Source organism: Rhea pennata, chromosome 2 (genome assembly GCF_028389875.1).
Source record: "Rhea pennata isolate bPtePen1 chromosome 2, bPtePen1.pri, whole genome shotgun sequence".
Classification (NCBI taxonomy): domain Eukaryota; kingdom Metazoa; phylum Chordata; class Aves; order Rheiformes; family Rheidae; genus Rhea; species Rhea pennata.
In genome coordinates, this window is record NC_084664.1 from 147,351,695 (window position 1) to 147,364,763 (window position 13,069).

Consider the following 13,069-nt stretch of genomic DNA (forward strand, 5'->3'; position numbering starts at 1 on the left):
TCTTCCTGTCATTTTTTTTCTCTTCTACCGCCTTTGATCCATATAAACACAGCCCTAATATTATATTGTTTGCCCATCATTCTACTCTCTGCACTTTGCTGTCTTTCACTGTATATTCCCAGAACTACACTAATCTTCCTTCATAGCCATCATTGTCTCACATGTGACACCTGTCTCCATTTCTCTCAAACTTCTTGTTATACTATTTCTCATCCAGTTTCATATTTTCTTCTTCTTTGGACACTCCTTCTGAGTATTTTGTATATTTATATATAAAATCTAACTACAAATCTCAGGAAGAATAGCATAGCAAAAAAAAAAAAATCGTATCAAGTAACCTTGTAAACTCATTGCAAATTAACAGTTACTGGTTTAGATAATAATCACAGTTAATCTGAAGTGGAAAAGTTTATGATCCATGGTTTTTAATTGGGAAGATATCTCTTTTTAGAAACACTTAGAAAGAAGAAAAAACTACAGAAGGTCCCCACAATGATCTTTGTGAGTTTTTTCCCTTGCTACTCAGAGGAGTTAGATGTCTACGCCTCCACTGGACTAGAATCTCAGCCTCTGTAAAATCAGTTTTACCTATCACTTTTTCAAGTGCCAAAAGGTGAAATGTAATTTTACTCCAATATTCAATTCAGTTTTGTCTCCTATTATCAACGTATTATATAGAAATGGTCAAAATGTTAAAAATATTTCAATCAGTTATTCTAACAACAGGAGCACTTAGTTTTCCCATATATGAACTGGAAAACAGTTCTAAATCCAGTGGCTAAATTTCAGTTAGTGTAAAGCAGTGAAGAACTGCTGATTCTGAGGGAGTTAAGGGGCTGTCTCCAAAACTGTAATAGTTGAATTACCTTCCTAATTGAAGGTAAAATTAATAGTATATTAATATATAGTTTAAATAGGAATCTGGACAGCCAAATTGGAATTGTTGCATGTGGAGACAGAAATGGAAAGCTAAGCCTGGGACAATGAAAACGAAGAAAATGGAGTCAGTAGTGGAAAACAAGCAGGAAAACAAGTAGTGGAGTGGGACAAGAGGCAGAAGGGAACGCATCTGGCATAAAAAGACAGCAATGTCTGTACAGAGTTCAGCACAGTATAGAATCTGAAATGGAATCAGTATTCTGGATTTTTATTATTTCTCCCTTATTAGTAAATGTCTTTGAAATCATCTGTTAAAGAATCCTATTGCTCTGAATGTCCTGTTCCCCCAGAGCTGTGACCCATGGACAATAAGCCTACTATTGCGATCATTTCCTTGGATAACACAGCCAGCAGGGATCCGCACGGCATCTGAGGATTATACACACTTTATGACTCATAATGAAACACTAACTAAGCTGTCAAGTCAATCTCTCTAAAATTCAGGCACTGGCCAAATTAAAGCATTGATGCTATTTATATAAAATAGTAATACAAAAAATCAAAGACTGACTTGAGTCTTGTGACTTTTAAACAAAATGCAAACATAACAATAGGATTTTATTTGGAAATTCTTATCCAGAGATAATGTATTTTCCCCACACCGATTGCGCTCAGTTAATGTTACACAAGATTTAACATTCTTCAGTATAAACAGCCCATGCAAAACAAACGGCTTTCATCTAAATCATAAGTGAACCAGGCTGATGGGACTTAAAATCAAAAAGGAACATAGAAGTGATTTTGAAAAGAGGAGAGGAAGAACGTGAACAGGTGTAGAAGGGCAAACTATTTGGGATGACACATTCACTTACTGAGGAAGACCCAGAAATCCTGCATTGTCAAGTAAAGACGACAATAGAAGATGGCAATTATCAAACAGGAAACTGTGAGGAGCAGACAAAAAAAAAAAAAAAAAAAAAAAAAAGAAAGGCATGCCATTCAACCAGCATGTGAAGAAGAAACTGAAGAAGTGCACAGGCTCCTACACATGAACCAGAAGTTTAAAAAATGATATGGGGCAACTGGAGCTTTGAATAATTATTTTGCAATAGTATATATATATGAGAAACTTGGAAGAAGAAAGGCAACCAGTGGCCAATGTTTTATTAGTTCACAAAGTACAGGCAAAAGCAGAACAGGTTATGACAGGGAAACAGTTGCAGTATACTTAAGAGAAAGCATAAAAACAAATAACGTGATAATTACCAATGTCACCATGAAACACAGAATGCCTATAGACCAAAATTCTAGATGGAAATAGGCAAAATAAAGTTTTAGGACTACATAGGAACTGATATGCTTAGGAAAATCAAGTAGGCTACAAGTTCATAAGATGCAACAGTAAAAGAAAAACTTGAATTACTGAAGTAGATTAGCTATATTTCTCTCATCAAAACTAAATTTTTAGGGACAGCTAATGATTGTTTCTTAAAGTAACTGGTCAGGGACATCACAAGAGAAGAAAAATATCTGTTTGTACAGAATCTGGCTTAAATACTGTTGTCAAAGAGCTGCTCTGAAACAGCAACCGTAAGGGACTGGAATGTTTTTAACTTGCTCTGAGGAGAAATGTAAGGCAATCAATCCCATTAGTTTTTGCCTAATTTTAAAAAGTAGAATGACATAAAAATGAGGACTCTTATAAAAACGTTAAAAGAGTATCAGTAAAAGAAGCTGTGCCCTTACAGAGCAACCACAAACCTGAAGGTGTAAATGCATACCACTATCATAAAAACACACTATATACACAAAAAAGAAATTGAGTAATATTGCAAAAACCAAAAAGTAACTTTTACTTGGCAAAAGTTGTCTCTAAAAGAAGACCAGAAAGAATCTATTCTAGTAGATCAGATGTAAAAATATAATTCAATAACTAAAAAAAAAAGTTGAGACTCAACCTGAAAACGATATAAAAATAATGATAAAACTTTTGTTAAAATATTAGAAACAGGTAACTTCTTAGACAATATCTAAATATATCAGCAAACAGCTCACAATAAAAAAAATCCCTAAACGTTAGGATAGCAGAAAAACTAAATACCGGTTTTCCTCTGCAACCACCATGAAGGTGTTTGAGCAGGCTAGGAGCCTCACTATTGGGAGACTTTCTCAAACTGAAGTTCGTAGTCACAATTTCAAAGCAAATAAAGTATTAGACACTGATTGGGAGAGTCAAGTGGTATCACACTCCCAAGGCAAGAAAGAAGGAACAATCAAAGCAACACAGTACATGAACTCCTGTGAGAGAAGAAGATGGAAACTACTGGCAGCAGGAGCAAAGCTACATCCCACCTGCTGGGGTTCACCTACAGAACAAGATCATGACCCTGGTAACAGAAGGAACAACTTCCATAAGGGAGAGGCTCCAGGCCAGACAACTCAGATTATCAGATGTGGACCAGTGTTATCAAGCGGAAGCAACAAGTACTGGTTAAGGACTCCCTCCTGCATAGAACAGAGTCACATTTCTGCCAGCCAGACCTACAGGCTTGTTTCTTGCCAAGAGGCCAGATCTGGGATGTTGAAAAGAGATTCTTAAGACACATCTAGCTTTCTGACAGCTACTTCTTTCTGTTCACTTCTGTACATGGAAAACGTGGGTCCACTGATGAATGTGGAAAGCAACCTAGTGAGGGCAATACAGAAAAGGTTGAAATATTCAAATTCTTTTTCACCTCATTCTTCACAGGCAATGTGTGCTCCTAGACCTTTGCATATACTAGAAAGATTTGGGAAGGGGCAGATCCAACAGTGGAGAGCAACTGGTTAGCGACTATTTGGAGACAGTGGATGTATTCATCTCCATATTGATTGATAGGATCTACCCAACGGTGCTCAAGGGGTTGGCCAATGCATTTGAAATGCTCATATTGTCTATGCAAAATCATGGTGAATGAGAGAAGTCCCTAGTGACTAGAAAAACCCTGAGATTAAAACTATCTCTAAGGCAAGAAGACCTCTGCTACTACAGGTGGTTTGCTTCACTGAAGTCCACGTAATGACTATGGACCTGGAAGCCATTCCAAACAAAAAGGGACTCAGGCACAGTCAACATGGATTTACTAAGGGCAATCACACTTGATCAACCCTAATTTCATTCTGTGATGAAACTACTGGCTATGTTGACAAACTGAGAGCAATTGATATAATGTACTTTGACTCTAGTATGGCTTTTGACTCTGTCGTCTATAGCATTCTCGTTGATGAATGGACAGCAAGTGGGTTAAAAATGAGCTGACCTCTGAGGCTCCAAGGGTGATAATCAGCTGTACAATATCTCCAATATATTCCATGGGTTGATATGGGAGCTCATACTATTGAGTGTCTTCATCAGTGACTAATGAGAAAGAATGCATCCTAAGCAAATTTGTGGAGATTACTGAATAAGGGGGAGTGGTCAATATACCAAATGACAGAACTTCCATCCATGGAAATACTGAAAAACAATGACAACTGGGTCAACAGAAACTTCATGAAGTTTTGAAGAAAGAGAAGTACAAAGTTCTGCACCTGGGGCAGAACAGCTTTATGCATTGATACAGGTTGGGAACCAATTGGTTGAGTATCTGCTGAAGAGGACCTGCCACCCATAGTTGACTTGATTCGGTGTTAGCAACAGTTCCTCTTGGAGTAGGAGGTTTGACAACATTGATAGGGAGCCTTTCAGAGGTCCCTCCATTTCTATGCTTCTGTGATATTTGCCTAGGAATTGCAAAGAAGTTTAATGATAAAATAACAGAATTTTTAAATGTATCTTTCTTCTGTTTATAGGGAGAACACCTAAGGAAGATCTGTCAAGCAGTTAGGTGACTGATAGAGTACATGATAGCAGCCCCACAGCGTGCTCTCTACACGCTGGCCAAAACCTGTCAATGCCAGACATGCATATTCTGTCTTGTTAGAAAAGCTTTTTAGCTTTTCTATCCTAATTTGTTCTCTTATGGCACTGATAAACCCTTTAAATGAACCAAAATTATTTGTTTATTTATTTTATTATTACCAGGATGAATACAATATTTTAAAATCTATGTTCAAAGTTTTGAAGCCATAAAAGAAGTAAAGTTAATCCATGAAAGAGTACATACCAAAACCAATAGGCAGTCTGATTGTCCATGTGCAATCTAAACTGCTGGGATAGTTGCCAGGAAACCCAGGGCTAAGGATCACTCCACTGAAGTCTGACATACCACCACCACATTGTGCTGCAAAAGCATCAAAAAAAAAAAAATTTTTTTAGAGGAGTAGAAACAAGTTGAAAACTGATCTAGAAATCTAGGGCCATTTCATGATTAACTATATATCAATGTTTATATTTTAAAATATATACAAACATTTTTTACCACTAAATATCTGTAATGAATTAATTTACAAATAAATACTGTAAAAATGTATTTATTATGAATTGACTGGGTTTTAATTTGGAGGACACATGCTCCTGAAAAGAGAACAGATGTTCACTCTGCACTCTGTATGAATCATTCTTGTGAACAGGCAAGAGGTACATACCAGCACACTGACACAATTACTTATGGGTTTATAAAGGAATATTTAAGTAATATAAAGTAATAAATATTCAACCATTCTAAATATTTCAAGAGGCCTTTATAAACACTGCATTTGTATTCTCCTCTGTTTTAAAAATGAGATAAAATAAACAGAGTTATAAAATGTATATGTACAAATATTTATAGAAATGCAAACAACTTTGGGATTTTTTTTTCTATTTTATCATGCATGAGGTCATTCAATAAAGGAACTTCCACTTCAGTGTTAGATTTGAAAACATGTTTAAAAGATTAAGAAGTTAATTAGAGTAAATAAGATTTTTTAAACTAACTTTTTTTCCAGTTAACAGTTGCTACATTATTTGAAATACAATTAAAAATCATTATTTGAGGGAAGGCAAAGCACGGCAAGGCAAGGGGAGCTCAGTACCTCACATGAGGTGTTTAACACCTAACCGAATTAAGAGCAGGATTGTGTGTGGTAGGTCATGGGATACCTAACCTGTCTCAAAGAAAAATAAAGTATAAAATCTCTAATGGGGTCCACAGCTTTCTGCTTTCTATACATTCAAGATTACAAATACAGATAACTCTTATTATTAGGGAACTTTCCCCCCAAAATCCATTTCTATTCAGTCAGAGAAGATGCAGATAGAGAGTTCTACATCCCTCACATTTATTCTTCATATAAAAAGAATATATTTTAATGCATTTCAGATGTTTCAGTTGGGCTTATGGCAGGCTTCTAGGGCTTTCTCCATTTATATCAATATGGTTATTTATACAGTTTAATTTGAAAAATAAAATATCTTGTTAAATAGGTAGATATGCCTTATCCTGACATCATCAGAGCTGAGAATGTAATGTTACTTCTATTTTAGTATTTTCTATACTATTTATCACTCTACTGTGGAAATTATTCATAAATAAATTAACTATGTTTTTAAAGGTCTCTGGAGGTCTCATCACTGGTATAGGATACTCAGATTGGAATCTATTTCATTCATTCTTCTTTGATTGGACACTTCAGAAAAGTCTTGCCAAAATAAGAGTGTGAAGTATTCTCTGAACATCTTCAGTTTAATATGTCCATTTTCACTTTTAATTAAGTCCTTTCAGATCTACCTACATATCTGTTATTTTTGAGGTCTCTGCCTTGTTCATTCCAGCATGTTTAAACAAATTTATATAAGATGAACATACCTAAACATATCGGAATTGGGTAATTCCATCTTCTCACAGGTCCGGGCATACAGGTGATATGTGAATGTCCCTAAAAGGCCAAAATATTTAACAATAAATATAATAAAAATGTGAAATATGTGCTGCATCATTAGTAGCCCAACAACAGAATGTTTAGTGATAACCCAAAACAACATCAAAATATTTTTAAAAAGCAATAAGGTATAATATCTATACTGTACATCTGTGATTTCTATCATATCCTTCAATGTAACAGGAAAGCCTGTGCGATCTTACCTATGTGATTGTCAGCCTTGCAGGGAATTGTGTTCATACCCTCTATTACTGTTTCTAACAGTGTCCATTTGAATTCCGTGACTCTAGTTTTAGCAATTTGATAATGTAATCACACAGTAAAGTTAGAAACGGAAAGTCTAACTGAGTAATAATTACATATTATTCATTTGAATTAACTGTGGAACATGAAAATATATGAGCAGTATACATTACTGGTTTTATATCTTACCTGCATATTACCAATCCTAACTGTAGTCCTTACCTCACCCCTACCCACACAAACAGTTGCTTTAAGTAGCCAAAAGCTGAGTCATTTAAGAAATTTCTTTACAACAGATTGTCATGAATAGCCTAAATATTCTCTGATTTCAAGATTAGTTTCAAGATCCACCACTACCTTGTATAACAACTTCATGTAGTTGTTACTGTCTTCCAGGTTCAGCAAATGAAAATGAAAAACCCACGAAAATCTACAACCCATTTTTTTTTCTCTCCTAGAAGGAAAAAATAGCATGTTTCCTCTATAATTATGAGCAAGAATATCTGCTCAGTGCTAGAGGAAAAAAAATGAAGTGGCAAAGTCATACTGTATATGCCAGCAAAACAATACGGAGGGAGGAGGTTTTTCATGCGTGTTTACATAATCTATGTGCTCTTTGTATTTCCTTTACTTCAAACCTAAGAGCTAAACTCCAGTAGTCAATGACAGAGCTGCAGTCACAGAATATTTCAGTTATTCTTGCAAAGCTGGAAGGCTGTAAGCATGACTAGGAACTCTGTATTGAAGGGGAAACTGGTTTACAGGCCTCAAATCCAAACAATGGGTGAGATCTGGAAGCACACAAGTTTATTTAATTCCTGTTACACAACGTTGGCTGCAGCTTTTTACATGGTCCAAAAACCTGAATCATTTTCTATTTTTGGTGCAGTACTTATTACCTCAGGATCTAGATCTTCACAGAATTAGGTAAAACAACTGTTTGAAATGATCAGTATTCTTAAACCTCACTCTGTGAGTAAGTCTGAAGCCCATCACTGTAGTCACACATGAGAAAAAATATGGAAAAGAATAATCTGTCTGTTGGAATTTTCACCCTTTTGGAGAGTATCTCAAGTTGAAGCAGTGATCAGTTTTGGATTTGGTTCTTCAGTGTAACTACAGATATTGTTGAAAACATATCCAAGCTCTTTCCTGTAGACAGACATATACTGGTTGTATATGCCAGGAAAATCAGATAGGCAAATTAATCACAATTCATGGTCATTGTGTTACCTCTAGTCCTACTTTTTGCTAATTGAACAACACAGCAAATAAGCATAGTAAAAAACACCAATATTTGAAAATGTTTTCAGATAAAAAACAAACAAGAAATATCTGAAAGAATATAACTGACACTGATTTCCTGGGAAAGGAAAAAAAAATTCCTTTCTCTTTGTTCTTTATTCTCCCTTCCACTTATTTTCTTTTCATTCCTGCCTATAGAGAACTGTGGATATTGCTCATCAAATGATTTCTTTAGCTTAATTTGCCAGCACTTCAACAGTTCATCTATGAATACCAAAGATATCATCAGTAATATATAACAATGTATAATCACTAACATGGAGGGAGCACAGAGCCATATACTTTGAGGGAATATCTGGATAACTGTGAATTTTATATTAGGCAGAAAATGCTATCAGTCCTGCAAACTGATTGTGTATTTACAACTCCTGAAGTTTTTGGTGTCCATTTCATATTGACTGACTCAAATATAACCATGTTAAAGAACTAAAGGCATCATTTAAAATTGGAAACTCACCTGGAGGGAATAACCCTGATCGCACTGGAAAGACACCACATCTCCAACCATGTATCTGTCTCCAATTTTGATACCATTGCTTGGGGTCTGTGGTTCAGGACAAGAGTCTAGACCTATAGCTGTGAAAAATTGAGAAGTTTAGACATTCTAAGAAATATAATCTGTTTTTAGATTCACCTTACTTCTGTGTGTACTGCATATGGGCACACTCTGTTGATATACTTTAGGAAGCTCCTGGGTACCAGCAGTTTGTCTGTGGACAAGCAAATGGCATATTATTCTGGAACTATATAGAGAGGAAAGCTTTCTTTGCTGAGCAAAAGAAGGGGAAAGCAAGAAAGAGGCCGTAAACACTTCCCAGCAATTTGCAGTCTCGATTCAGTCTTGCCTAAATTTCTTCTGTCTTCTGGCTTAGACCTATTTAGTTCCAAACTCAGTCTCACTCCAAATCAGAGCCTAATTCAAACTGGGAGCACTTGCACATTCCCTTCTCAGAGTATTACAGAGAGTGAAGCTTGGTCAATACCCCACCAAACCCACAACACAGGAAAACAAATGTAATGTATAGCAGCCCATCTGCATTCAGTCCTTCCCAGGTCTACCTCTGCTTTTCCATTCTTTTATACACAAAGAGAAAATTTACATCTAATTCTCATGTAATTTTTCATTTTTAACACAGCATATATGAAGTTACAACACAGATATTTCTAATTAGTGATCATGATAGAAGTTAGTTTGACAAGAGAGTGTATGTTTTTTTTTCATGGTCATCATAAGGAGAAATGAGAAAAATTCTTCACTGCATCTACCCAGGAAGACCCAGGAAGATAAAAACACGTGTAACACTAAGTATAATCAGTTCTCTTACTCTGTCTGCATGCTGTAAGAATTGCACCGTAATTACTTTTGAGGCCAAGATTAATAAGCAATTAAACATATACACACATAGAGTAGTAGGGATATATGGGATTCAATAATGGAATTATGTCACCATATTATGAACTTGTGCATGTTTGAAAACTTGCTAATGTAACTGTCCACTTAATTTAAGAATCTCATTAAATAAAAATTACTGTTTAAAGAATCTCTTATAAGGATATATTTTTATAATATATGAAAGCTGAAAGCTAATAAATTCTTAAGGATTATAAAGCATACATATTAATATGTTCTGTAAGGCACATGTTGTAGATTACCAGTAATTTTCACTAGTCTGATTTTACAATAAAATTATACTGTAAAAACAACAAAAAAATCTAATTTGAATGTCTGGCATTTGCAAATTAATTAGACAGATATTGCTGTCCTTAAAAACATTTTGGTTTGTACCAAATTTTACATAAAACTGTATTAATAAATAATATATTTGGACTAAGATCATTGGAATCTACAGTCTTTGTGTATTAATACCAGTGAACCTCAGAACAATGGTAATTTAAATCCTATCATAAAATGCAGTTTAACCTTACATTGAAGAAACTCCCTCAATGCCTTTGCAATTCTTATCTTCTCTGCTCAGTACAGTAATCAGAGGAAAAAACATATTTTTATTGTGGATATCTTTAGAATCTATTAATAGGAATCAGAAACAACTAATACAGATCCACAGACAGGGCGATTCTGCTCATTACTTTTAGTCACTGTTAACTTGGTGAATATTAAAAAAAAGTCTTAGGATATTAAGGAGCATATATAATTTATATATATTTATATAATTGTTATCTTAACATAGATTAACAGCACCTGCTGGGGAAAAAAAAAGAGCTTACAGCCCTATTTTAATTCCTTCAATCATTATAGTTTTCTGCTACAAGTTATCGTTTGAACTTATAAATTCTTTAAGTGTCCAATAATTTTAAAATGTTATTTTGTATACTTGTGCTTGAATTTCTTTGTACAATTTCAAATAAGAGTACTAGAAACATATAGGAATATCTGCCTTGAAACCTAGCAGAATTCTGGTTATTTACTTATACATTCTGGAGAGAAAATTATCTCCCCTTAAAAAAAAATGCTTTATAGGAAGAATAGAGATAAAATACACTAAAACTGCAGGCAGTACAAGCTTGATTCTTATAATACTCATGTTATAATATAAAAAATTTATCTCCGTCATGTTGCATACATATATGAACTTGAGACATTATGTGTTATTCTCTATAGCTGATAAATATTCTTTGGATCTCATTTACACAATAAATAATATTTATACAGCAGCAAATGAAGATTTTAGTGCCACTGGCTTCAAAGGAGGATGACTTTCAAGTGTTCACTGTAAATTATGAATAGCAGTGGAAACCGATCATATAAACTCTCAGCTACCTCTGCAGTTCATTTCATCTCCAGTCTTGTAACTATACTACTTTTAAAAATAAAATTGCATAGTATGTGGTTACTGAGTGATTAAAAGGCCTCCTTTAAAGAGAAGATAACTTATCATATAAAATCTTTAAAAGATATACTGGAATATTACAATGGTGAAAAAGAGTTGAATGAACCCTAATGAGGAATACCACAACAGCAGCTTGTCTCAGAGTCTTGGCACTACTGCTGCAATATCAGCAAGGCACGGTTGAATTTGGGGGTAAAATTTTTAGATGAGTTCTTTTAAGATAGTCAACATGAAGAATTTAGCTGCATAAATAGCTTTCAGAGTTGGGATAGTCGATATTTAATTTCCCCCCCCTCAAAGGATAAAGGAGTTGAATCTACAGAAATACAGAGACAAAAGTACAGCAGGATTTGGCTTACTCAGATGAGTGCTTATAAACTATTTTGAGCATTTAAGGAGTTGTTGGTCTTCAGCTTCCAATTACCGAACCTGCAGCTGAAATGCAGAAAATTAGCATGGGAATACTCATTTTTTTTCTGAGGTCACGCAAAGTGAACCAGTAACTTGGCTCACACCATGTCACAGGTCTTCATCCCATTGTGCTCTCGCCTCACTTAATCAAATAATGTTTGGCAAAAAATACAGTTTGAATGTTTTGAATGCCTTACAAGAAACTGAAGTATAACATGGTTCTTCTCAGCTGAGAGTTAACTTGGAAGAACTTTTGTCTCTCAAGTTGCCATAACAGTAATTCGGAAGAAATCATAAATGTATTTACAAGCCGCGCCCTGTTCATTCCTGACTATGTTTCAGTGCATGACTAGTCCCCTGAATCACATTATACTGTCTTAGTATAAAGTTTTAGATTTTTAAACTTTGATAAACAATAGCATTAGAAAGAAAAGAGACTTTAACTCAGACATTAATTCAAAACACTTTCTCAGTACCTTCCCATTTTTAAATACTTCTGATAAAAAGAACTGGATATAAATCAAAAAGATAAAGAAGCAATTTGATGCTATTACCCACTTCTCCAAAGGTTCCTGTAGTTCTAAATATGAAAAGCTACAAATGAGATATTGAATAGTACACTGTTTGACCACGTAAGTCTTAAAGTAATAAAACTTTTAATTTTTTAAAGTTATTGCCTTAATTTTATGGATTTTTTTTTACTATTTATATATCTATGTTAAAATTACATGTTTAAATGCATAAATTTCCAGGGGTTGTATTTTAGAACGAATAGAATGAACATTCATTAATTTTAAATAGATACTGAATGTGACAGAAATTATGTAGGAGGCAATCAGACAGGAACTCAACCAACCTCAAAGGATATTACTACTATTCATAAACCATAAGCAATTACCTAATTAGTAAAACATTGCATATAGAAAAATGAAGAGTAAATCTAAGATTTATAGTGGCTTACAACAAACATCTTTTTGCTATATAACAAAGCTTTCTGTTGTGCTATTTGTTGCAGTATTTCAGTTGATGAAACATCTCTTCAAATTTAGAATAGTCTATTAGAGTACATACTATGGATGTTACGAATATAGAAGAATTTAAGACTTCAACATACAAGTGAAAATATAATAGAAAATAAGATTATTGATAAGACCACTACTCAGCTTTGGAATGTGAATACTTAGTCCCTTTAGGTCTAGGCACCATTTACTTGGTCTTAAAATATTTCTTAAACAAAAAATATCCTGTTTTGTCTATTTTTTTTATGAAAAAGCACATTTAGATTTATTAATAGTGCAAAAGATGAACCAGATTGGACAGTGTGAAAAATTTATTAATAAAGAATGAGAAGAGGTATTGGAAATGAAACAGAACGAAAATGAAATTTCAGAAGTTCACTTTCTAAATGAAAATCTTTCTTGAGATGAGAAAGTAATCATTTTGGAAAGAGAGGTGCCTTTCTCCTCAGATCTGAGTCTCCTAGAACATGTGAAATGAACTTTGAAGATGCATTCTGTAACAAACAAAAAGGTCTCTGCCTA

At 34.3% G+C, this 13,069-nt stretch overlaps 1 protein-coding gene across 3 annotated transcripts in view; it reads right to left on the reverse strand.

Moving 5' to 3' along the window:
- CSMD3 (CUB and Sushi multiple domains 3) overlaps positions 1 to 13,069 on the reverse strand; it is a 683,676-nt gene that overhangs the window by 105,132 nt on the left and 565,475 nt on the right. For all 3 annotated transcript variants that reach the window (XM_062568389.1, XM_062568388.1, XM_062568387.1), the window contains 3 exons: positions 8,726 to 8,844; positions 6,648 to 6,717; positions 5,025 to 5,141 (listed from right to left, as the gene is read on the reverse strand). In XM_062568389.1, the coding sequence (XP_062424373.1) occupies positions 5,025 to 5,141; positions 6,648 to 6,717; positions 8,726 to 8,844 (306 nt within the window). The remainder of the gene's footprint in view (positions 1 to 5,024; positions 5,142 to 6,647; positions 6,718 to 8,725; positions 8,845 to 13,069) is intronic.